This window comes from Chamaea fasciata, unplaced genomic scaffold (assembly GCF_029207755.1).
Source record: "Chamaea fasciata isolate MVZ Bird 193981 ecotype frontalis unplaced genomic scaffold, bChaFas1.0.hap1 SCAF_15, whole genome shotgun sequence".
In the NCBI taxonomy this organism is placed as follows: Eukaryota; Metazoa; Chordata; class Aves; order Passeriformes; family Sylviidae; genus Chamaea; species Chamaea fasciata.
Window position 1 is genome coordinate 11,653,419 of NW_027094100.1, and position 25,541 is coordinate 11,678,959.

The 25,541-nt window shown below is 43.9% G+C and overlaps 2 protein-coding genes across 5 annotated transcripts; both read right to left on the reverse strand.

The window, feature by feature from the left end:
* Positions 1-3,648: 3,648 nt before the first annotated feature.
* Positions 3,649-14,520, reverse strand: LOC136297321 (T-cell immunoglobulin and mucin domain-containing protein 4-like). Of its 2 annotated transcripts, none has more exons than XM_066197144.1 (8): positions 14,369-14,520; positions 10,686-11,030; positions 9,223-9,576; positions 8,456-8,572; positions 6,223-6,290; positions 5,535-5,616; positions 5,038-5,068; positions 3,649-4,290 (listed from the first exon to the last, which is right to left on the reverse strand). In XM_066197144.1, exons 1-8 carry the CDS (start codon positions 14,511-14,513, stop codon positions 4,218-4,220), a joined length of 1,215 nt encoding a protein of 404 aa, XP_066053241.1. In that variant the 5' UTR covers positions 14,514-14,520; the 3' UTR covers positions 3,649-4,217. The 2 variants fall into 2 exon arrangements, with proteins under 2 accessions (XP_066053241.1, XP_066053242.1); XM_066197145.1 differs by having other exon boundaries at positions 6,235-6,290; positions 14,369-14,518.
* Positions 14,521-17,530: 3,010 nt separating this feature from the next.
* On the reverse strand, positions 17,531-25,247 carry LOC136297322 (hepatitis A virus cellular receptor 1 homolog). Of its 3 annotated transcripts, XM_066197147.1 has the most exons (8): positions 24,942-25,247; positions 23,115-23,459; positions 22,504-22,554; positions 20,488-20,567; positions 20,171-20,227; positions 19,635-19,749; positions 19,314-19,353; positions 17,531-18,927 (listed from the first exon to the last, which is right to left on the reverse strand). In XM_066197147.1, exons 1-8 carry the CDS (start codon positions 25,030-25,032, stop codon positions 18,834-18,836), a joined length of 873 nt encoding a protein of 290 aa, XP_066053244.1. In that variant the 5' UTR covers positions 25,033-25,247; the 3' UTR covers positions 17,531-18,833. The 3 variants fall into 3 exon arrangements, with proteins under 3 accessions (XP_066053244.1, XP_066053243.1, XP_066053245.1); XM_066197146.1 differs by lacking the exon at positions 19,314-19,353; XM_066197148.1 differs by lacking the exon at positions 22,504-22,554 and having other exon boundaries at positions 17,532-18,927.
* Positions 25,248-25,541: the final 294 nt, after the last annotated feature.

Below are 25,541 nucleotides of genomic sequence, written 5' to 3' on the forward strand. Positions count from 1 at the left end.
AAGAAGTCCTATGAGGAGAGGCTGAGGGAGCTGGGGATGTTTAGCCTGGAGAAAAGGGGACTCAGGAGGGACCTTCTTGCTCTCAGCAACTCCCTGGAAGGAGGTTGTGCCCAGGTGGGGATCAGGCTCTGCTCCCAGGAAACTGGCAACAGGACAAGGAATGTTATCAAGCTGTATCGGGGAAGGTTCAGGACATCAGGAAGAATTTCTTCACTGAAAGCACTGTTAGGCATTGGAAGGGCTGCCAAGGGAGGTGGTGGAGTCCCCATCTATGGAGGTGTTCAAAGAACTGTCCCTCAGTGCTCTGGTCTGGGTGACAACGTGGGGATCAGTCATGGGTTGGACTGGATGACCTTGGAGGTCTTTTCCAAGCTCATTGATTCTGTGACTCTACACCACGGGATGAGATGAGGCTGAGGAAATAAGGGCTCTCTGTGGGAAGCCCCACTTTAACCACAGTGTTCCTCTTAGTTCCTAAACACTCTCCAAAGTGATTCCTTGGAGCGCTCCTTGCCAAGACCCCTGTCTTGCTGGGTTGCAGGAGGGAGTGGATGCTGAGATGAGCTGTGGGATGTTTAGGGCTGACATTTCCTTTCCCAGGTCACTGCTTCCACAGTGTGATTGCAGGAGCTGCTGAGTCTTGGGGCCTGTGATTTAAATTAGCAAGAGAAACCAAAACCACTCTGCTCCCAGCTGGGGTTAGACAGCAGCGGGAAGAGGAAACCAAAGAGTGCGTGGTCACCACAGCAGGAAAACCACAAGAAAACCAGGGTGTTACTGAGACTGGCAGGAAATTGTGTTGCTAGAGCCAGAGCCAGGGCCAAGTGTGCTGAAAGCATTCCCTGGAACCATGAGCTCAGCCCACCAGCTGAACTCCTGGCTGGGACCTCCATCACCACTGGAGGAGGCTGCATTGGCTCTGCTCGGTGTCAGCAAATCTGCATCACCTTTCCAGCCTCTTCTCGTCTCTCCACATGTTTCTCTGCTCAGTCTTTGCAGCTCAATTTTGCCATCTGCTGTCATGTCTGTGGCAGCACGTCCCATTTCCTCTTTCTAGGAGGCTAAAATTTTCCACTTTTTCATGCATTCATCTCACACTGTGTGGTTATCTCTGTTCTTTCCCCAAGTCCCATGATGCTATTTATTCTTATTTCTAATTTCCTATGTACTCAGCCACATTCTTCCCTTCTGCTTGCTCTTTCTTAAGCCCCAATTACATTTCACCTCTGAAATCAAGAGATTTATTTATATTAACCTTAAAAAAATGCCTGGAAAAGCACATTGAAGCTAAGAAACAAACCTGGAAACATAATGAAATGTGCTGCTGAGATGGAAAGAGACCATCAGAACAGTCAGCTCCAATAAAGTCTATTAAGAGAGGTCTCTTATTAATCTCAAAGTGATATTTAATTCATTCCTCTGGTTTCTCTTTAAAGGATTTGTATTCCTAACTCAGCACTTGCCCTTTTTTTTCTCAGCATTTCCTCCTGTTTCCTCGTTAGTCAATCCCATATGCCAAAATATTCAGATCTCCCTTTTTAATTGCTTTTCTCTACCTCCTCCATACTAATCTGGCAGTTCAGCCATTATCTCCCCACGTCAGACCTCCTTTACCCTCTTTAATCAGTCATTTTGATACAGACAATTGTCCACAAAGTACTGGGGGCCAGTAAAAATTATTACTTGGACCAAAAGCTAAATCCTTCATTAATGAACTGCCTTGCTCCACAGAGCTGAGCCAGACTCTCCAGATACAACAACATTTAGGCCTGACATGGACTCTAAACAAATTAAAACTTGCTTTGCTCTGCCACAGGCTCCCTGTGCAAGTCCATAAATGCTGAGATAACTCCAGCAGCTCCGAGTGCCGGGGAGAGGCCTCAGACCAAGGTGATTTCAGCTCGTGGTGCTCGGCAGTTTGAGAGGTAGAGGGAGGCCAGGATGGAGGGACTGGAGTTTTGGGGAAATGCAGGGTGGCTTTAAAGCAAACAGCTTTGCTCCTTTGCCCTGTGTATTGCTTTAATCTGTTATCAGAGGGTTTTTTGGCTACAGTGCTTTATCTTTACTCAAGTGCATTTTTTTGCCTTCCAAGGTGAAAGTCTTACAATAAAAGCCAGCATTTCCAGATGTCAATGACATCCTCTCCCACAGCCTTTTCTTTCTAAAAACTTGCTGCTTTCATCCAGCTTTTCTCCACTAGACCAAGAGACTTCATTCTGGGGCTTCTGTTGCTTTTGGAAAGCAGTATTTCCTCCAGCTACATTAAAAAGGCTCACTTTAACCTTTCCCTGAACATACTGGCAGCCTGAGTCCTCACAAATAACTTCAATGAATTTTCATTTAAACGTAACCCTCCCCAAATCCTTGCTTCCAATTGCCATCCTAAACCCAAGGCTCTGCCTCAATAATTGGGTTGAATAAAAAGATAAATAAGAATGCTCAGTGGCATAAGTTACACTTACAGCTTCCCTGCAGCTTCTCAGGGCTGCATTTCCACATGGCTGATCAGATCAAACTCACTTTGTTGGCTCCCATCTCTTCTCCCCTTGTGCAACTCCCCAAAACCAGAGCTTTTAAGTCCAGCCAGCACCACAGCAAACATGCTAGAACCTTCAAAAGTGAGAGCCAGCTCTGCTGTAAAGAAGTCATTAGTGAAGAACTAATTAGTAAGAGCAAAAGAATTGGCCCAACTCTCCCAGTTGGAAGCTGCAATGGAGATATTGTTGACTTAATTAGCAGGTTTAATTGGGTGGGGGGAAAAAAAAGGCAAAAAGAGAAGTCTGGGTTTTTCAAAGGAGTACATCAAAACTGTTTGGGGTTTTCTTTTTTGCTTGTAGTTTTTGTTCCTTACAGGTCTGTGTGGGATTTATGCCTAGAAGTGCCAGATGCCAGGTCCCTGTGCTCTGTGTTGGGGTGGTGACAGCCACAGTCACGGGTGTGGGACACACACAGGTCCCAGCTGAGCAGACCCAGCCTGGGAGCCCACAGGCCATGTCCTCTGTGTGGGGACTCTCCTGTGCCTCCCACAGCACCACCAGACCGGGGTGCAGGGCTCTGAACCCAGGCCAGACCGAGGGGGACCCCAAAGAGGAACCTGCCCTGCCTGCCCTAAACCATGGCTGTGAGGGGATGCTGGAGAGTTCAACAGTCTCACCACAGTCCTGAGCACAACCAGGGGGAAATCCAGAGCTGCCAGACTGTTTTGGCTTCTGATCCACTATTGTTCCCACAATGTGCTCTTACTTCAGGCTGTTGCTGCCCAGAGGTGCCGTGGCTGGCACTGGTGAACTCCAGGCAGTGGGGAGAACAAACCCTGTCATGGATTGGGATCTTCTCCCAAAGTCACTGCAGCAGAATGGGTGAGGACCCCAGGGAATTACACAAAACTCTGCAGTGTATCCCATCGATGAGCCCCCAGCCTCCATGGACAGCCCCTCTTCCTGAACAGATTTAGAAATAAGTGGTAGGGGGGTTTGAGGGGGAAGGGTAGTGAAATTTCCCTCCAGGTTGGTCTTCTGGGTGTTTTCCCACCTCTGGAAATGCTGCAGTCTTTCTTTGGAGAGCTGAGACAGCACACCAGTCATTTCCACACCTGGGAAATAACCAACTCCTATTGAAATGCCTTAGGATGTGGCATAAAAAATCCAATTGCCAGCGACAAATTACAAAGTTTATTAACATATTCTCCAAGGGTTATTCAAACATGCTGAATCACAGGCAGTAGTGATACCCCTTAAGTAATCTGCATTTTTGATTTCAACTCACGGCATTCTTGTTGCTTAATTTTTCTGGTGATTACATAAAAGCCTTAAAAACTGTATTTTATGATTCCTTTTCTTTCTTTATGCAATTTGAAGATAGGCAGCCTTCCATGTGATCTCTTCTGTTCCTCACAGTGCAAGCTGTATTCAAGGAAGGGCATTAGTAAAAATGGAGAAAAACAGATTCAGTTGTGCAACATGGTGTTAGTAAGAAGGCAGATGCCAGAAGCATCCATGAATAATGCATGAAGCCCCTTCTCAAATAAGCTTCTTTATGCAATGTGTTTTAAGGGTGACGTGGGAAAGTTTGCACAAAGATTTTAAATTTTCATAATTGAAGCTTTGGCCTTTGTTTTATACCCGCTGATATTTTGAGGGCCCACAAGTATCTCTCAGTGCAGTGTGGAACAGGCCCTTTTCATTTCCCATGGCATCTGCAGATGATGTAGGAGCTCTTCACAGGGAAAAAATGTTGTTTTCTCCTTCAGCACCACTGAAAACTTTGTCAGTCTCTTCTGGTGGTCCAACACTGTAGTGAGAAGCACAGATCACCACGGATGGGGCAAAAGGACATTGCTGCTTCAGAGCATTCTTTTTTATTTGTAAAATCAGCAAATTCCCATGGAAATGGAAACCTGAAGCTACTGAATCCAATGACTGCAATGAAGTAACTCCTGCTTTTTACACCAGGGAGGTATTTACCTAGCTTGCATTGTTCTCATGGATAGGAAAGGGTTGTTTAAACCCTGTAACAGCAGCTGTAACCACCATGGGATTCAGAAAAGAGTCTCTCCCCAGTCCCTGTCTCCCAGGTAGAGCAAGTAGTGAAGGACCAGCAACCATTGAACAATTATTAGTCTTTGGAAAGGGGGTGATGCTTCACTGGACTACCTTGTGGTTTGTCCACAGAATTTTTTTTTTTCAAGATAAGCCAGAAGATATGAACTTAACAATCACATTTGCACAAGGTATCATGCCCTGGTACTCAATCAAAAATAAAAGCAGATGAAGAACTTCCTTAAGCTGCAGTCACTACACTGCAGTAACATTTGCTTAATTTCTCCATTGCTCTGGGTTTCTGTTCATTCCTACAGGGAAGCAGCATCCAGGAACCACTATTAAATTTCTGAAGCTACCTGAAGTCTCCTCCTAATACAACTTTGGTAATCAGCACCACAAGCCAATACTGCAGCCATTACAATCAGTGGCCAATACCTTCCTGTCTCATAGAAAAATTACACTGGAACTTTTAATAGGAAATTACAAAATGGATTACCTTTTTGGTATAAACTTCTTGGCGTGTTTACCTGGAAGCAAAATAATATTAATGTTACAATGGCAAAACGAAATCTATAATTCTAATGTATCTGTCAAACCAGCTCAAAAGCAATGTCAGCAAGCTGCAAAATTTCTGTAGGCTAGGCAGGAAAGAAAAGATCCAATCCTGATTTCAGTTACTGATTTCAGTGTCTTTTGGGAGCATTTCCAGGAAACTGTGGGGCCACTTAAGTATAAAGAGAGAGCCAACAGGATGAGCCCTGAAGCAAGTGAGAGAACATATTCCTTATACGGGCTGCCTCCTGCTGCATCTCCAGCAACCCATCCTCCCTGGCCCCCTGATGGTGCCACAGTCCTGGAGTAAGGACAGCATCTTCCACAGAATGAACACAGCACTGGCAGCAGGAGCGTGGCAGAGTTCCCAGAACAGCCAGGGACTCAGGAGGACATGTGCATCAGACCAGGAATAGAATCATTTAGCTTAAGGATACTCACGTTTCCAAACCAATGAGATCATCAGGATGAAAAGGATGGACCCCACTATGACACAGGCAATGAGAATGGCAAAGCTGGGAAACTGGAGGGGAGAAGAGAGAAGCTGAAAAGGCTTTGGGAGCACACTTCTTCAGAGCTATTTGCACAGGAGGGGCTGCACTGGTGCTCAGAGCACTGGGCTGCAGTTTGCAATGTTGTTCTGAGCTTGCCTGTACAAAGTGTCGAGACGACACATTGAGTTGATCATGATAAACAACATGATTTACCTGTTCAGTACTTAATAAACCTGATTCTGAAATACTGAAACCAGATTCATTCTATTTAACATAGACTTCTCAATAAGGTGTCCAAAGCAGAAGAGGGAGCTCAGTCACTCCCATCCTTCTCTTAGAGACAGGGGGAGGTGTAACACCCTCCTAACTTGCCTTTTGCCTGGTCACACCTCAAGGATGTTACCTCCCCTCTCTCACAGGGATGCCAGGGGATCAGTTTTGTCTGAAGTGTCCAAGTCAGATGGAATGCTCAGGCTTTGGCTCTATCTACTGAAAAGAGGAGCAGGTGGTTCCTGAGCTATTAAATAAAAGTTCAAGCCACTGTTTGCAAAAGCTGTCCCTGCAGTATGAATACACAGAAAATCACTAGCATGTCCTGCTGTCCTGGCTGCTACTCAAACACTCTTGAAACTTACAGGAGGTTTTACCTTATCTCCTCTATCTTCATATTTCCCAGCATTGCCATCTGAATTTGCTGAAACCTCTGAAAATGAAAGAGATTGAAATTATTACTGGCACAGTCACATGAAGGAGTGAGGGCTGGAGTGGCTGTAACTGCTTCAGTCAAGGAGTAATGAACTCTCAGGGAATGAGACCCTTGGAAAACCAAAAGAGAAGGATCAGTTTCCACCACAAATGGTAGGTGGGGAAGCTGTGGGAAACAGCCTTCATCAATAAAGAGGAAGACCTAGGGGTACCTTCACTATCTCAGGTTGCTCCAAGTTCCATCCAACCTGTCCTTGGACACTTCCAGGGATGGGGAACAACCACAGCTTCTCTGGACAACCTGTACCACGGCCTCAGCACCCTCACAAGGAAGAATTTTTTCCTAATATCCAATCTAAACTTACCATCAGTCATTTTGAAGCCATTCCCCCTTCTTCTTCATTACATATTCTTGTAAATAGTGTCTCTCCAATATATAATCCCATTAGGAAAAAAATTAATGCCATCAATTTAATGCTATTTTTCTTTTTTTTTTTTTTTAACTTTTCAGAGTATGTTATCCCATGAATAACCTAATCTGCCCCAAATATCTCAGTTCTGACCAGCCCCCTGTGAAAGCTGTGTTGATGTGTCTCCACATCCCACATGCCTGTATTTTATCAAAGACACAGACAGGCCATGAGTAGCTCATGCCAGTGTAAGTAGAAATTTGTACAGGAGTAGAAAAGACATGATGGCTAATAAGCACTACAGCTAAACAAATACAGGTAATAAAACCCTAAGAAGTACTAAAAATCCCAGGGATGTGTGAACATTGCATTTTGTCATATACCTGTTTTATGACACCCCCTCTCTCAGAGGTTTGTACTTCAGAGCTATCCCAAATCCACAAGAAATGCAGATGTAACAGTGACAATGCAGGTCCAGCAAGTCAAAGTTAAATTTTATGGCATCATGTACAGCCCAGTTTATGGGACCAACTATTGCTGGTTCAAGAATCACATTGATACTTGGAAGAGCAAGGATGTTTTTGGGGTTTGAAGTATGGCTGGTGCTGGCAGGTTGTAGCTGGGGGAAAGTAAGTGAAGAGAGAAGAGAAATTAAATCAGAGCCTGGTCAGCAGGAGCCATCCACCCTAGGCAACCCAACCTATCTGCCAAAAATTGTTCTTGGAGATGGAGGGCTCTTAACCCTGGGTTTCTCTCCTGGTGTTCTAACATCAGTACAATGTTCAGCAACAAATCAGCCTTCCCTTACCTTACAGCAAGCCTGAGCTGGGTGCATTTAGTGCATTATTTCACAGAGTGAAAGGAGACTGAGGCAAGAACTGGACTTGTGGCTCTCACCAGACAGCAGCCAGTTGTGCTGCAGCATTTTCACACCTTGTGACAGTTTGACACAAGGTTTTGTACAGGTGGGAGTGACTCACACCAACAGGGCGCGTCTGCTGGTGTTACTGCTTCTGTGGTGGCTCTTTCCACCTCACTGTCACTACTCAAGTTACCCCAGGAATCCTGGAGCTAAGACCCTTTGTAAAACTTCTTATGTACAATGACGAAACACAGGCATTATGCATCACCCCAGAAGGGTGCAACTGAGACTGGAGTGAAAAACCTCACAAATGTTCAGGAGACCAGTTTAGTCTCTTCTGTGAGCCCTCTCCAGGGGCACTAAGGAACACTCTTTCTGCTGTAAGTCTTTAGGCCTTTCAAAAGAAGACCTGCAAAAACCAAAATCCTATGGGTTTAAAAATTAAGAGATTCTTGGCTCTTACTGGAACTAAGAGGCCAAATACAACCTGTCATCCTTGAATTCTAGCATTAGGTTCTCTGTTGAGGGCACAACACTTGGGCAAGATTTAAAATGGAAATCTCAATGAACATAGTGATGACCAATCAGATATCTGAGAATCCAGTGATGTTGAAAAGTTCAGGTTTTGACTTCTCTCAGACCCGAGATACCTATCAGTCATGAGTTATTCAAAATCAACTTCCTTTGGAGGTATAAAAAAACATGTTTTCTCAGCTGTTGTTCTATTCTGATTTCAATCAATTCCTGTGTGGACCCTGAATACTGCCAGGTGCAATGAATAACTATCAGTCCGTGCTTGGTGCACTCTTAAAAATGCTCAACAGTTTTGGTTATGCCACCTTTTTAATTTCTCTGAGCAAGCAACTTCTGACCCTATGTTATCCTACTCACCCATGACTGACATCTCTTTCATCATGTCAGAGATGGTGGTTTCCTCTGCAGCTGGAAGTGTACCTGGGATTTCAGTAGTCACTGAAGCTGGAAATGTACCTGGGAATTCAGTAGTCCCTGAGACAAAGTAAAAAAGTCATGCTTATAAAGATCACTAATTAGAAGGGTCTCCACATGGCTCTCAAATCTGCGCAGACATCAAACTGGGGAAATAAAGTCAGTAATGTGGATAAAGTAGTAGCCTACACATGGTTTGATAACAGGTCACTCTGATCACTAATAGCAGCAGCCTTCACATAAGATGAGAACATAAATATTCAATTTTAAACATGATTTGAATTCTCACTATTTCTCAAGTACGACATACTCTAAACTAAGGTTTTCACCAGGCAATTTCAATTGTCTTTCCCAAATCAAGAAAAAAAATTAGTGCACAGTTAAGTGAATTTTTCTTACTCCACCTCAGGTACTGGGTTTCACATTTATTTCTGTTTTACTTCCTGAGGTTTCTGTCATATTATTTCTCCATGTTAAAGCTCCTCTACAGGAAGCCTGACCCTCTGCTGCCTTGGCTGTTCACCCCAATTTAGCATCATCTACAACCTCTGACCTGTGTTTGCCTAAACCCCCTGAAACACACCCACAGGCATCTCAGAGCAAACTCCCCAGATATAAATAGAAGTATTGGGAGCGTCTCTATGATGCCAGACAGGCTAACACAGATCATGTCTGCTGCACAGAAAAAGGAAAGGATTGGTGCTGGTTACCCTCTGGACTTCCAGGGAGCGTGGAGCAGAATGTGAAATCTTCAGTCATCACATCAGCTGCTTGGGAAGTAGTTGGAAAATCTGGGGGAGCACTCGTCTCCACCATAGTTACAGGAAAAATATTGTTTTCTGTCACAGCAGTTGTTGGGGGAGCAGAGATCTCTCCTGTAGTTACTGCTGGGGACTCAGGGGCTGTGGTTTCTAGTGGAAGGGTGCTGGTTGTCAGCAGGACTTCAGTCTCTCTTGTTGGCTGGAGATCAGAGGTTGCTTGAGGAGCAAAAGTTTCTGGAAAACGTTCGGAGAAAACAGGAGCTTTTCTCGTGGTAATGGTAGTGGTTGTGGTCACTGGAGGGGCTGCGTGGAAAAAACACAGCCAAGGGAAAAGCCATGTCAGAGTACTCACAATGAACCCCGAGGAAAGCCAATGCAGAAATGAATAAAAATTATCTGGCTGCTAAATACTGAAAATGAAACTGGGAAAGTTATATTCAGAAAGCTATTTTAATTAACTGAAAGTACGACCCATCAGAGAACTTCACAGATTTATAGATTTGCTTTTTTTTTACCAGTCTCAAACACCCCTTCCTTGACCCTCCTGTAGAAATGAAAGGCCCAGGACCTTGTCTGGCAAAACCCCAAAGCTTGACAATTTTGTTATTTTGCTTTTCAATGTCCTCATAAAATACAACAAATAAAACACCTCGGTTTTTCAGCTACAATCTTCTTGCTAATCTTTGCAACTGGTTCTTTTTTCATGGACTGTTGCCCTCACCCTAGGGGCAGACGAGAAATTGCAGCGTTTTTCACCCTCTCTCCTGTTGTATTGCTTAAAACAAACAGATGTGCTGTGTGTGCCAATTGTGCCCTGTAAAAGCCATAAAAAAAAGTCTTTCTGCTTTGTGGAGGGTGGATATCATCTCTTTTTTTTCTTGTGCAAGACCTTTATCCTGCAGTTCAGAAAAATAATAGGAAAGGGAAGAAGCCCTACAAGACTCTGAGACAAAATTTCCAAATATGTGGGTGTTGAAGACCCACCCTTAAGGGGAAGGAAGAACCCTTAAGGGTGGATAATCTAATGTGTGTCCTTCTGACATGAAAAGTCTTTTCAGTGTTAGGGTGAGCCTCAAATGAAAAACTGAATTTCATTCCAAGGGCTCTTTAAATTATAAATCCCTTTCTAATTCCATCATCTTTTAAAAAGTCAAGAATAGCTACACAATGAGAAATGAAATATTCATTTGAAAGGTTAAAAAAGGATAAAATTAGGGTTCTTTTTAATCTAAGTGCACATTAAATGTGACTCGAATTGGCAACTGGTCGCAGATCTCCCTTGAAAAAATGTAATTTGAGAAAAACATCTTTGGCCAAAACAAACCAAAAAAGGCACACATAGACCCCAATTTTTCACCATCCAGGGAGTGATTTCTCCCTGCTGGCCGTGTCCCCAAGGTCCCCAGACCCACCTCTGGCCAGCTTCAGCCGAATGTTCCTCTTGATGTCATTGAACGGGCCGGGGATCTCCACACGGCAGCAGTACAGCCCCTCATCCTCCGCTTTGGCCGCTCTGATGGTCAGGGACACGTCCCCATAGGACACGTCGCCACGCAGGTCGTACCTCTGAGACACCGCGTATGTCACCTTGCTGCCGGTGGTGTGCAAAATTTTGCTGCTGCACTTGGAATTTGGGCAGCGGCCTCTGCCCCAGCACACGTCGGAGACGCCCGTGCGCCGCGTCACGCGGTAGGAGCAGGGCAGCGTCACAGGCTGTCCCACTGTCCCTCGAACAACATCTTGAGACGCCGTGTGTGCTGTCAGGGGGAATCAGGAGAGGTGAGTGCTGTCAGCCTCTGGCAGAGGGTGACTCTGCCTGCAGTGAGTGAACGAGGTGGGAAGAAACACTCGGGCCTGCAGGCAGGCCACAGCCGCTGGGCCCTGTCGCAAGAGCGCACGAAAGGAAGGACGCCCACCCATCAAGTTGAGAAGTGAGGAGAGAAAGAGAAAGTTTATTATGATTTAGGGTTTATATAGGGTTTGGAAATTGTTCAGGGACTGGTGGAACACCTCTCTGACCCCAGTGGTCAACTTGGAACTCCATCAATTTGTCAGTCCCCCTGGAAGGAATGCGTATTTACAAAATATCAGTCTTTATTTATGTTAGGTGTGTGAGAAAGCTCCAGTCCAAGAATGAAAACACATCAGAAGGCTGAAAATCAGGGTCACAGGGCCCCAAGACTTCTCCTGTAGCCTGTGACAACTCATGCCCCGAGGCACTACAGACGACAGCTCTCAGTTTTGCTTTGCTCCCTGCTCTGGTCCTGGCCAGCTGCTGGAGGGAGGCTCATAAAATACATCAGACATGTGGTGAGCAAAGCTGGGCTCTGTCGCTGACAGCCCGGGCACAGGCGGGACCTCTGCAAATGGAATTTGAAAGCTCTGCTCCCGTCCCATCTCCTCTCCTAGGAGGCTGTTTGAAAGAACCCTGTTGTGAAAGGCACCCGGTTTTCTCAGCCCACCATCACCTCCTTCGAAAAGGAAATGCTGTCACAGTTGCCTTTCACTGACAGTCTCAGTGACTGTCAGTGTGGGGTCCAAAATACCTATTCATGTGTGAAATTAGGGTCTAATTGAGCTGGCAGAGCAGAGGGATCTGTCTGTAGGAACCTGTTCTCAGAAAGTGCACTGAGCAAGCCCTGCCAACTAATCCCACTTACCTTGTGGAACTCTGTCTACACAGGAGTCTTAGTTGTTGGTGTCATGCTGATGTTAAAAAGAGCACGTACACACTTTCCTTGTCCTCTTACTTTTAGTGACCAGCTTTAGTTGGTGTTTACAGTCAATGCCTATCTTGGCATCTGGTCTGAATCTTTGCTATGTATTATTCCCTCTTAACTGTTTATGACTTTCCCAGATTGCCTTAAAAGAGATTTCTACTTCACAGAAGTCACTGCGCAAAAAAGGTTCCCAGACAGGAACAAATCTTTCCTGGTTCACATTCACCTGCTCTGTGTCAGCCCTCCTACCTTTCTTTTGTCCCCATGTTATCATTTACACACTGTGGGGCAGGAACTGAGGGACCTGGGGAACAACCAGACCTGTGCTCCAATCCTGCAGATCCGACGTCTCATGGCCAGCTTCCTCACCCCAAAGAGGCCTTGCTGCTGCTGCTGCTAATATCACCAGCTTTGGCCCTGGTTTGCCAAACATTTCTATTTTGCCAGCTGTTTGAATGCCTTTCCTTTTTGGCATGACTCCCAGAGAGCAAACAGATGCTTCCAACTGTGTCCATGTCTCTTTTGTTTCCTCTTTAATGGACTATCCCCTAGGTGAGGCTTTAATCTGTGGCAGGCTGCCTCGTGCCTTGTTATTGGGATGACATTTCAGACGCTTTATTGCTTATCCCACTGGCAAGAGAAGCCAACCCATTCAGGTTTCCACAGCTCCCAATGCTGAAAGAATAGAGGCAGACAAAAAACCGGGCAATACAGCCTGAAGGACAGGAGCTTCTGCACTGAAATGAAGGCAGGATTTGCCAGAAACTGAATTCCTAAGTATAGGATAAGGCTTTGTGAGATGGTGGCTTTGGCCCCTGGAAAGGGAAGGTTCATTTGCCTTGAAACAGCAAAACAGAGAAAACAGCCTCTCTCTATGAGGACAGGACAAGGCATGCAGTTGACCTTGAAAGTATTTCTGTGGGAGCAAGGGGTTAGTCTTGAGCAGGTTAACACATATTTTCAAGACGGTCCAACAAAGATGTGTGCAAAACCAGCTCAAACTGTTGCTAGAATTCAGACCACTGCTTCGTGAGGGGAAATGGGCTCACCTTCTGCTATTTCAGCCCAGATTTGCACTGCAGAAAAGCAGCCTTGTTAAGCAATCCTTTAACAAATGAAAATTTGCCTACTATTCTCCTTGAAAGAAGCAGAGCCCTGAACTTGGTAAATAAATAAGTAAATCATTTAAAAGAAGAGGAAAGACACAAGCATCAGAGTGTCTTTCGTGCAGTTTCCCTCTAGTACTCCTGCTAGAAAGTTACAGGTTTTGCAGTTTCAAATCCTCTTTAATTTCTGTGAAGCTCATGTTGCCAACATCTGCCTGCACTGCAGGCTGGTGAGGAGAGCTTCAATACTGCAGCAGCCTGGATTCAACAGCACGAACCTCTGCAAGAAATAAATAACTTACTTCTCAGGTGCAGCCTCTTCTACAGCCTCATTTTCCAAAGGAAGTAGTAAATAGGAGGGAACAAACATGTCTTTGAAATTGAGAGCTTCCTGAGATCCTGCTCCTACTGTGAGGGGAATCCTGCCCTTCTCCATGGCACTGACCTTCCAGATTTGACCCAAGGCTCTGCCTGGATGTTCCCACTGAAGTCTGTGAGGTTTGCCACGCTAAGTTCTTCATCAGTGAGAGAGAAATGGACTCCAGATGTTTAATATCCCATCCAAAATAGAAAGGAGCATTCATAAGCGGTTGGATCATACAGGTATACTCACATTTATGTACAGTCTCTCTCAAACCCACCCTCAGGGGCACCTGGCACTAAGCAGTAATTCCAATAGGTGCTCTTGTAGTTGTCTTCTCTCCCACAAACCAGTCATTGGATGGACAAAAACATTCATCCTCCAGCAAAGATACACATTTGATAAAATATTTTTTCTCCTTAATCTATTCCTGGAATAATTTTCTTACTTTGCAGAAGATATTTGGTATCTTTGCCCTATCAATCCTTTTTTTTTTTTCCTTTTTTTTTTCCTTACTGAAGCTTCTTTACTGATGAGATTGCCCAGGATATTACTGATAATCAGAAAAGAAGCATTTAAGTGGCTATTGAACCTCAAGACAACACACTCTCAGCATGGAGCTGAGTTAAAGAGCAGGTAACAAAAAGCCATTCTCATCCTTCAGGAGCTCTGCAAGGGAAGAGAACAAGGGAACTAACACAGAGAAAACTACACAAAGTTTGAGTGAAAAAACCACAAACCTCAAGCAGTATTAACTCAATAAATTAAGAACATTTTTGAAGTTCTGTATACAATTATGATCCTTTTCACTGTTTTGTTTTCACAAAACAAGTGTTGCTGGTTTTCATTTGAAAAAAAAAAAAAGTTAGTTTCCTGAACAAACACACAAAAAGCAGGTGAAGACTCACCTATAAAGATCTGTATCATCATCCAGTGAAACAGCACAAAATGGGACATTCTGGCTGACGGAGACACCAGGACAGCAAGTGGAAGAAGAGAAAACCAGACCTTATCCTTTCCAGAAGCGCTGAGTGAGTCCCACTGAAGTCTCATTTCTCCATTTCCAGATTTTACATGCTGCAAGTGTTTCTTTCCTACGCTTCCGGATAGGAACTGGCCAAAGTAGGGCTCTCCCACTGTGCTCAGCGCTGGTGCAGCCCCAGTTGGAGCTCTGTGTGCAGATCTGGGACACAAAATTTAAGGACATTCAGGTCCTTGAACGTGCCCAGACAAGGCCAACTGAGCAGGTGGCAGAGGCTGGAATGAACGTCCTGTTAGGAGCAGCTGAGGACTCCAGGACTGGAGAAAAGGAGGATGAGAGGAGCTCAGAGCTCTCTGCAGCTTCCTGAGGAGGGGACATGGACAGGGAAGTGCTGATCTCTCCTCCCTGGTAGTCACAGGACACATGGGGATGATTCTCAGCTCACCAGCGGGGTTTGCACTGGACATTGGGAAGTATTTAGTGAGAGGGCAGTAAACCCTGGAATAGGCTGTCCTTTTCACCTTTCCTCGTCCAAGACACTCAGCACGGTACTATAACCAAAAATTTCAATATTTTATTTGCTTTGCCATTCCCTGTAACTCTTAAGGCTCAGTTCCGTTCCAGGGTGCTGAGTGGCAAGAACAAACTCTGTGCTTTTACAACTCTAAGCATTTGGTGTAGTCTCCCCTCAGACTTTGTCTTCATTTACATTTGCTTAATCCCTCATTTCCCGTGATTCTGCCTTCTGCTTGAAGACCCCTCTCTTTCCCCAGCTCTGTATTTTCTGTTTGCAAAAACAGCCTTGGAGGAAGTTGTTGCAAATGTTTTGTTGCCAAAACCACATCCTTCCTAAAGAAATGCAACATCATCTTCAAGAAATATATTTCACTGCTTCTGGCTGTTTTATTTCTTTCTGACCAATTGACAAATAAGTTGTCTGGAAGTTCTGCTCTGGAAAAGCTGAGTAATAAAGCAAAAGTAATTCAGGGCAGTAAGGTCAGGAATGAAGAATTGCAGATAGACAAAATTCTGTGCAAATAAATGTAGCACAGTGCAAACTGGAGTGCAATTCCAAGTTCAAAAGATAAAATGATGGGCTTTTAACCAGACATTACACTTTTAGTAATGAGATTTTGGGTTTATCATGATAGTCAAGCCCATGAAAATATCACCCTTCTGCTTGCTAGCATTGAAAAAAGCAAATAAAATCTTAGCAGTAAAGGCAATGAGAAAAATACCTAATTTGCTATATTCTATCAGGTACAGTTCATACAATGGCACAGCCCCAGCTACTCTGTGAACAGAACTAATGAAACTGAGGCATCCAATATCCTGGAGACTTTTTCCCTGCAACGACCATAGTTTCTCCCATTACTCCCCACCCAGCAGTGGCTATGAGCTGATGCTCAGCTGATGCCAGTGCAGAGAGCAGCTCAGTCTCACCTGGGGGAAAACTTGGGTCATTATTCAGCTACAAATTTCCATGAAGCTTGTCCTGACAGGACTGGACAGTGTCACAGGCAACCAGGAAAGGCACAGAATGAGCACGGCATCCTATCAGCTTTGTTTTTATAGCAAGGCTGGGCCAACAGCAGCAGAATGCATTGAAAAAGGCCATCCAAAATCCAAGTGTGCTGGGAAGAACCACAAACACATGGGTCACTTTCTGCGTCTTTACTGCTGCCTAATGCCTTCTTGCAGGCAGAAAAGGCAGAGGTGTCTCAAAAAAGAGAGTTTTCAGTACATCAGCCTCATTAGCTCAGTGTGCTGCCAGACAATCTCCTGATGGCTGAATGGGTTCCAAGTGCCACGTGCTTGTCTCTAAGGCTTATTTTGAAATGCCTGTTCCAAGATCCACTGACACAAGTGCAGGTAACGAAAAGCCCAGGGAGCTTCTGCCTATGTCATGTGTGTTACACTGCATGCCCAAGGCAATGTTCTTGCTCCACACAACCTTTGCCAAGTCTGTTTAGCAAGCAGTTATAGAGCAGAAAGATTTTTCTTGATGCAAGATTTTGGTTATCAGATACTCTAGAACTTTATTTTACATGAAAAACTTGTTGATGCAAGAATTAGTCTGGATTAGTCTGTAACATTAATTCAAAAAATCCTTACAGACAAGCATCTTTCATGATTAGGAGTCTTAAGGACGGTCCACGAACTCCCTAAGAGCATGAACAGTTGAAATCAGATGATTTTGGAGATCCCACAGGTCTAACTCTGACCCCAGTAGAGACTGATGACATAAAATTGTGGAAAGCAGAAATTGCTGAGGATGTTTCCTGAGAGCCAGTTCAGAGACCAGATCAGACTTCCTCCAGTTCCAGTCATGGGCTGGAGCCTTGCAGCAGCAACATGCTCAGCCAGGAAGAAAGAATGCAATATCTGCAGCAGGGGCAGAGATTTGGAGTTAGTTAGTAATTGTTATTAATAGTCAAATGCAAAAATACAGTCTGACACCAGCAGGTCCTTTCTGGTTTCAGTACCTTCTTACACATAGCTTCACATGATGTGAAGAAAATGGCAGAGCTGGTTTTGTCCATCAGTTTTCCTGGCCCTGGGATCAGTGATCAGCCAATATCTGTGCTCCCACTCTTCAGTCAGGCATGAATTCACCTTCAGTTTTCAGCCTTTTCAGCCTGCTACAACATAGAGCCCAGGAGAACACAGAGCACATGTGAAAATACAAAGAACCTCACGAGTCACCTGGCCCAATTTGCTTTCCATTTCTTCCTTCCTGAGCAGGATGAGCCTTTTCCTCCTGTGTGAGTCTGTACAAAAACACTCATCTTCAATACCTCACCTGAGCCAGACCTTGTGAGCCCCCTGGGGAAAACACTGCCCTCTCCAGACAGCTCAAGCCCTCCCATCTCCACCAGCTGGGACAAGAAGGGGCAATTTCTCCACTGACCCCAGCTCCCCCTAAAGCACAACCAGATCGTAGCCTCAAGTGCCTCAGCTATTACCATAAATCCTTACTGACTTTATTATTGTGCCTTTATGACTCATTGCATTGTTGAAATCTTTTTGGAGTCTAAAATTAACTCACTGGTAGAAAGTTTGTGGTTCATCTGTGAGTTTTTCCTGTGGCAGCAGTGTCTGTGTTGGGTAATTCCACACTGCTGCTTAGGATGAGCGTCAGGGGAAATGATTTGACCAATATTTGGTAAGAGTTGGTGTCTCTCCTGCCTGTGCTGCTTTTCTGCTCTTTTCCCAACCTCTGTTTAAAATGTGTTTTTAAAAACATTTGGGGACAATTATTCTTCCACTTAAAGATGATTTGGGTGTGTTGTGTCTTTTGCTCAGCAATTCATAGTCACAAGACTGACTCCATTTATTTATCTACTTAAAGTAAACCAGAGTTTAGCTTTGCAGAGAATAAGAGCTGGGGCACATCACTAACTGAGGAGCAATAGAGGAAAGGCACTTGCCCACAGGTATTTCCCATTTATGAGGTAAAATCCATCAAACACATTCAACATTCTTAGGAATTAAGAGTTGTTTAATATCTAGAGAAGTGTGAAGGCAAGGCCAACTTCTGGCCAAATTTTTGTGCAATGTCCATGATTTCTCTGCAAGCTAAGAAATTAATCTCATTAACTTTACAAAGGAAGGGGGGAAGGTTCTTCAGATTTTTTAGAGACTTGGAAGTGAGACTTTCCACCCCAAGGGCTTCTCAGGGTAAAGATACGCCCAAGGAGAAAGCCACAGAAAAATAGTGATGTACTTTGCCAAAAAAACCTCACACTTAGTCATAATTCTCTGCACACGAGTTGTGACTGTTCTGTCCATTGATGTACTGATGCTATTGGAGGACATCCCCTGGGGGTGAACAGCCATAGCTCCTCCAGATTTAATTCCAGGTGGACAGGCATTGTCGACTGCATTGTTACCAGAACAGGCCAGACCTGATTTCAGTGAAAATACAACTAAGTGTGTGTTAAATTACTAATACCACCAAGATTGGCCATGTGGCATCTTTGTCACACAGCTCTGAGATTGCTTCTGCCCTCTGATGGCACAGGCTCTGTGGAAGGTGGCAGATAGAATCCACAATGAACACAATTGTGCCCTTCTGGCACTTCCTCTTTTTTTTTTTTTTTTTTTTTTTTTTTTAAACAAGGAAGCGAGAATTTGAAGCAGAAAATAAATATAATCATAACTTTCCTTAGGAAATGGAAAGTTCCACCAATGCCAGTTTTGATTACTGTCTCTGGAACAGGCTGATAAATATTTTAATCAAAATTGTAGCTTTTATTTGTTTTATTATTAAGGTGTGAATAATGCTTCAGTAATGCAGTCACATTCAGCTGCTGAGCAGAAGGAGCAGCCAACATTTTGCAAACTATTTAACATCCCAGCTGTGACAAAGGCAGCAATGCATCCAGTCCTTAGTGCACGATATAAACATTTTCCTCTGCATGATTCTCATCTTCCAGGACACTGTGGCTCCCCACACCTTGTGGTCTTCGAAATGTAACAAAGCTGCACGAAAGAGTAAAAAACCATGGTGTTAAACCAAAAACAGACAATAAAACCACAGAGAAACAGATCAACCAGCTCACCAGAAAATGTAAAAATATGCTTTAACATGTGATCATGACTGATAATGAATCATCTTTCCACTAATGAGACAATTCACACCTGAGGTTAGAAAGCTCCCTAATGCTATGATTTGACAGTGACACTTACTTTTGCTAATTAAGTAACAGAAAGTAGCAGCAGTTATTAGTTTCTTTTAAAAATATTTTTTTTTTTTAACTTGAGGTTAAAAAGAAAGCCAAAGTATGTGGTGGAATGGTCAGCACACCAACATTTCTTTTCTACAACCTCATTTGTCCTATTAGCAAAAGCAGGAACAGAAAACTTACCCTGCAAAACCACCCATCTTCTTCGTGCTGTAAAAATATTCTAAGGACCACCCAGAATGAAAATAAAGAAAAAAAATTAAAACAAATAATTTTGTTTAAACCATTAGAAGTAAAGTGTGGGTTCAAAGATAAATTCAAGAGTAAGAAATTAAATAAGGGAACTTCAAATGTTTTCAGGATAGGAAATTCCCACTGTGAGCAGCCACAGCACAGGGGCCTCCAGGGACCTCAGCTCCCTGCCCTGGAGTGGGAGATGTGGCCACAGTTGTGACTGGCCAAACCTGAGCAATCCTTGAGGAAGTGCCTCTGGAAAGCACTTACGTTTGGTGAGGAACAGAGCCAAAATCAGGATGAGCAGAAGAGCTGCACATGAGCCAATCCCAACGTACAGCCCATGTTCTGGGTGCTGCTGTCTGGGAAGTGACACAGATGTGTTCTGTGAAACACAAGCCAAGGAGCATTAGTGGACTGATAGCAAGAAGCCCATGCAACACCCAAAGGCCTTCTGTGTGTTTTGCAACTCTGCAGGAAAGGCACACCTGAGACCAAAAGCCTAATTTGAGAAACAGGCCCAGTTTCAAGCAGAATCTCTGCAACAATTGTGTGAACCGTGCTGCTAAACAGTCTTTGAGATTTTCAGAAGACCTGAAGTTATGACAAATCCCATTTATTCAGGTTTAATAATATTTGGTGATTTTTTTTAATGATGTCTCATCATGTCATACCCTCCCAGCTGTGCTGCAGAACTCAGCAGCACACACAGAGCTGTCTGTCTGACCCCCACTGCACGGGGAGTGCAGGGCACCCCTGTGCTCTCAGGTGGCCCAAGTTCCACTCCTGACCACGTCCTGCCATACCTGCAGGCTTGCAGCCACGTCCAAGCAGTCTGAGGGGTCTGAGCAGGGAGTGGAGGCCTGAAAGGAAATCCAGATATTGCCAAAGCTCTTCCTCCTCTAGAAGGAAGTACTTTGTGCATGCTAAGCAGGGGGTTTTTCCTCCCCCCCTCTAATAATGAGCACATAAGCACTCCTTATAACCACTAAACACACAGACTACAAAACAATGTTCTGTTGCAATCAGACAAAAGGAGTGGAAGTGACCTGTAGGGATGACCCAGTAACCTCTCAAGTCCATCCACTCTGTCTAGGTGTGCAACAGCAAGGTTGATGCTTACAGTCTGAGGAGCTTCTGAAGCAGAAACCGATGGCCAGGTCCTTGTGACAGTAGAAGAGGATTCACTGGTGTTGCCAGGGGCTGAGCAAAGGCAAGACAAACACATCACTTGGCACAGAGAACTGTTCTGCCTTGACAGAGAAAAATTTGTACAGCTGACGTGGGACCCTGAACTTCTGTGTGTATCAGCAGTCTGGGCTCTGCATATCATAAGAGGGTTGGTGCCTTCAGAGGGCAGCACAAAACTCTGAGTATTGAAGTTTCTGCTGCTCTTCTCAGAGCTTTGAACTCCTCCTTAGAAATACCTGGCTCTTGCTGTTATCTCAACACTGGGAAGGAGTTACCAGTCAGTTCTGGAGCCAAGAAGCAGTGGCCGAAGGATCTTAAAAGAGATTGGGTTAAAAGGGATCTTAAAGCCCATATCATTGCAATCCCCTTCCACTAGACCAGGTTTCTCAATGTCCCATCCAACCTGGGCTTGAAGCAAAAAAATGATGTATAAAGCAAACTTAGGTTATCAGTTGAAAACTGATGAAGATTAGCTCAGGGCCTTGAAGCAGCACATGATGCAGAGTCACTGAAATCAGGTGATACTTTCAAAGCCCCAGGCAGCTATACAGTAAACAGACTGAACAAAATGTGATATATTTGCATGAGGACCTGCAGCACATTTTGAGGTAATTTCCCAGAGCACAGCTGTTTGCAACATTTAAAATTAAAAGCTACAAATTTCTGTCTTATTTATCATCAGTCTCAAGTTTCTCTTTGTGTTGTCAGATGACATAAAAACCTGAACACAAAATCTCCTGTTCACTCTGTGCCAACCCCAGCTGGTTACTTTTATGTTTTAAATTGTTACCCTTATCCCAGAAGCTTTATTTGGAAGAAGACAGGATCATCAGCTTCCACTGGAGATTCTAGAGTATTTCTAAATCACAGGCACATGGCCACCTGCCTTTTCCAATCTCCCTCAGTGTGAACATGCACACACTACCTTGGATTCTGAAAACTTCAAACACTGTTCCACCATCAGATAAGAAAGAGGTCACAGGAATAAGAAAACGCCTGGGTTCTAAGATTGCACTCAATGTTAACTGCAACTAGAATAGAAACTGTCTGAGAAAGTTTTCACTTCCCCTTCCAAAAAGGAAATGCAACTGTTGTAACACTATTTTGGAGTTGCTTAGCATCCAAGATAGAGGGAGAAATACAAATGGCATCCCTGATTCTTTTTCTTCAGAATTCAGAGAATAAGCCATTAGCTACACCACGAGGTCTCTCTTATGTAGTGGAAAATAAAGTTGTCTTTTCAGACTGGAAAAGATGCAGCTGAGTGGGTTTGTGATAGAAGTTTATCCTTTTGTGAGGGGAATGTAGAGGACGAGTGAGGAATAGCTGAGCACTTTCTCTTCCCCTGCAGTAAGGGACCTCACGTTATTAAATGTGCACAGAGGCCATGGGCAGCCTCTGGGACACACCTTTACAGCAGGGTGGAAGAATAATCTGGCACTGTATTACAAAATTAATGCCATTTTTCTACCATCCTCCTTAATCATCTGCTGCTGACAGCTACAGGAGGCAGGAGCCTTAATTCGATGCTCTTTTGAGCTAGTCCAATAAAACAGTTCTGATTAAATAGTGGGTACACCCAACTCCTAAAAGTTGTGTTTTACCATTCATGGGATGCATTTCTAGAAGATGAGGTGAGATTTTATACCACAGAAAAAACCCAACAAACCAAAAACGACAGTCAAATAAAAGAAAACCTTGCAGCACCACTAAAACGTCTACTTAAGTATCACACCTGGAAGCAGCTTCCTCCCAAATATACATGTTCCTTCTGTTAGACTCTGTATAATACCAAGCAGAATTTAAATCCAAGTTCTGATCCTTGGTAACATTTAATTAATTTTAGCCAAGACATTTTAATCATCTATCATTACTTTTTTTTTCCTTCCTAAGATTCCCCATTTGCAATATGGCTTGTATATGCTCTTAACACTCGGATAAAAGTTACCTGAGGTCTGTTCAGAGGTGTAAGTGTGAGGACTTGCAGTAGACATTCTTGCTGATATTAAAAAAATGAAACAAAATCAACACATAATTAACCTTATTGGGCATTTGTGTAGTGAGAAAGAGACAGTGTTTCCATAATAAAAATTTGCCAGCAAAGCACATTTGTCAGCCACTTGTTCTATAGAGTATCACAAGCAAGGGAAAAACTAAAACTCAAAGGAAGAATTGATAAAAAGCTTCTCTATATCAATTTTGCATCCCTGGGCTTTAATCTAGAATCAAGCAGGGAAAATCAAACACAGCTTTCAATGAAAAAGGTGCAGCAATGAAGCCTTGGATGAGTACTTTATGCTGCCCTTTCTTTTAAATTCTTCAGTGTCTCTAAGAATGCTCCATGAAAGCATCATGTCTTTTTAATTGCAGTGACTGCAATGGGATAACAACATTGTTAAAGGCAGCTTAATTGAGGTTGCACTAACAGCGGATGTGGAAGGTCCTCAAGATCAATCTTATGGATGATTGCAGAAATAATTTCCACTACAAGCTTTGAAGTCCAGACCCAGGAGCAGATCCACCACGATGGTACTCACAAGAGCACTCCTCTGCACTCACCTTTCTTTACCACAACCTTGTGATTAATCAACTGGTCGTTGAACAACCCTGGGATCTCCACACGGCAGCAATAGGTCCCAGAGTCTTCTTCCCTGGCATCTACGATGGTCAGGGACACGTCCCCGCTCGGCAGGTCCCCTTTCAGCTGGTACCTGCTGCTGTGCTGCTCTGTCACCTTCCAGCCATCTGTCCAGATAATGGGCCGGGAACACTTGGAATTGGGGCACCTGTCCCGACCCCAGCACATGGATGTGATGTCATTTCTCTTCTGGACATTGTAGTGGCAGGGCACAGTGACATCCTGACCAACCTCTCCTATCACAACTAATTCTGAGACTGTGGAGCCTGTGGACAAAAGGACAAATAGTTATTGAGCACAGAGCAAGTGGAAGCTTCTCGTGCATCTCATATGTCCTGAATCTGCCCATCTCTTAAAGGGCACTAGGCTTTGCTGGATCAGATTTTGCACAAATAGATGTGTCCTGGAAGGATTGGTGCAGTGAGGGATAATGATCAGGCCAGGGACACGTTCAGAGAAAGAACATTTTCTGCAGCCTCTGCAGGCAGGCAATGAGGTGAAGAGACTCTGTGGCTTCTCTTGAGCCAGGTGCAATCTCTTGGCTCTTAACTTTTTCCTCAGTGTACATTTAACCCAAGCCATACACACAGGCGAACAGTAAGACACTGACTTTCCTCAAAACCACTGTGCGAAATTCTTCCCCTCCTTCAATGGACTAAACTGCAGGTTTCATCAGAATGATCACTGCTGAATGAATTTCCTTTTCTCTTGCCTTAAGGCAGGTTTTGCCCATTCTTATCAGAAGAAAATTTTCAGGGCTTTTCTGAGGAATATTATATATACTCTCTTCTTTTTTTTTTCACTACCTTATTCTGTGTCCTAAGTCTTGCGCAGTTTCTAATTTGTTTGCTTCCCCATAAATTTGTCATGTTTCCAGGAGTCTGTGTCACACTACTCAGGTCAAGACAGTGAGCCCTAACACCCAGTAGTAGCTCATTCATAACAGCAAAAAAGCTGTTTGCCCAGTCCAGCTCAGATACTTTTGTAATTTGTTATATTTAAAAATAAACTGGCATGCAGAGATGTTACCACAATAACACACTAGAAACAAGTCTCTAAAACCAATTTATCTTATTTAATAGGAAAAGGAAGCTTGAAATGAAACTCATCATAAAAAGCCTTTATAAAGAACTACAAGAAATATCTGTAATATCCCTTTTCTTTCTACTGAGTTTATCTCACCACCAAGTTATTAATGTCTGTCTTTATTAGTATCACTTCACAACCTGTTGTTTTCATTGCTGTTGCCCTTAACAATCTAGGATTGCCTCCTCAGGATTAAAAAAAAAAAAAAAAAAAAAAGGAAAAATTATCAATTTGTCCCAATATTTCATATGGCTAAAAAACAACAGAAGCCACAGTTGACCTTTTCCCTGTCTACCTAAGCATTCATCTTCAGAAAGCCTGCCAAAGTGAAATGTCCTTGTTTTACATCTTCTCTAAAACCATTTAACGTTCTCTGCTCAAATCATCATCTAAAAAAGCCCACTAAGATGAGCAGCCAGCCCAAGAAGCAGCATCATTAAAACCACCATACCCTCGGCATGTTTCTCTTTTCCAAAGGAGATAAGGCCATTAGAACTCTATTGAGCCACTCTGATGTTCTATTTTAACAGTGAGAACTACAGCTTCTGTGATGTGGCCACTCCTCCTGCTGCAAGATAAAATTTCTCTTTGCTACCCTCAGAACCCCTGATGCATGTTACCTCCACCCACCTCCATCCAGTTGTTTCTGCCCCCATGGTTACCTGTGAACAGCACCAGGAGAGCCCAGTTCAGGCAGATGTGAGACAACATTCTGGCTGAAGGTGACAAAATGCTCCCTTTTGCCCTTTTCATTAAAAAAAAAAATTATCTTCTTTGTGAACTTGCGTGTTTCCTTCTTAGCACATCATCTCCAGACACAGCTATGGGCACCCCCCAGTCCAATCTGGGTTGTTTTGTTCAAGGTTGGGCTGTGGGGCCGTGTCCTGCAGCACAGCCAAGCACTGCTGGGGCAGGGCACAAGCGCACTGAGCTCCTGCTGGCAGGGCTCTGACTGAGAGGTGACAACACTTCACAGCACCACACAAATCTGCTTCTCGTTTTTCACCAGATCTGTTTGATGACTGAAAGTGAAACTTGACAGCAGCACAGAGCTGACACGACAATCACCAATTCACTGCCCCAGACTGCTTCCCATACCTGCTTTTGTCACAGCAGTGTTTGTATAAAAAATTACATAACATGTAGCAGACTGTGGTAAGTGGAAAGGGCTTGGCCAAACAACAGATTTGTAGGATGAACTATTCAAGCTTTTCATCATAAGTTTCTGGTTCTAATACTTAGAAGCAACTCGGACCATCATC

Coding starts and splice junctions, on each gene's coding strand:
- LOC136297321 (XM_066197144.1), bottom strand. CDS start 14,513: ATGAGACTTCAGTGGGACTCACTCAGCGCTTCTGGAAAGGATAAGGTC. Junction 5,617..6,222: donor GAGATAAGGTAAAACCTCCT/GTAAGTTTCAAG, acceptor TCTCCCCTCCAG/TTTCCCAGCTTTGCCATTCT. Junction 4,291..5,037: donor AAGAAGTTTATACCAAAAAG/GTAATCCATTTT, acceptor TTCTCACTACAG/TGTTGGACCACCAGAAGAGA.
- LOC136297322 (XM_066197146.1), bottom strand. CDS start 25,032: ATGAAAAGGGCAAAAGGGAGCATTTTGTCACCTTCAGCCAGAATGTTG. Junction 22,555..23,114: donor CAAGGTTGTGGTAAAGAAAG/GTGAGTGCAGAG, acceptor TTTTAATATCAG/CAAGAATGTCTACTGCAAGT. Junction 18,928..19,634: donor GGCTCTGTTCCTCACCAAAC/GTAAGTGCTTTC, acceptor TCTTTCGTGCAG/CTTTGTTACATTTCGAAGAC.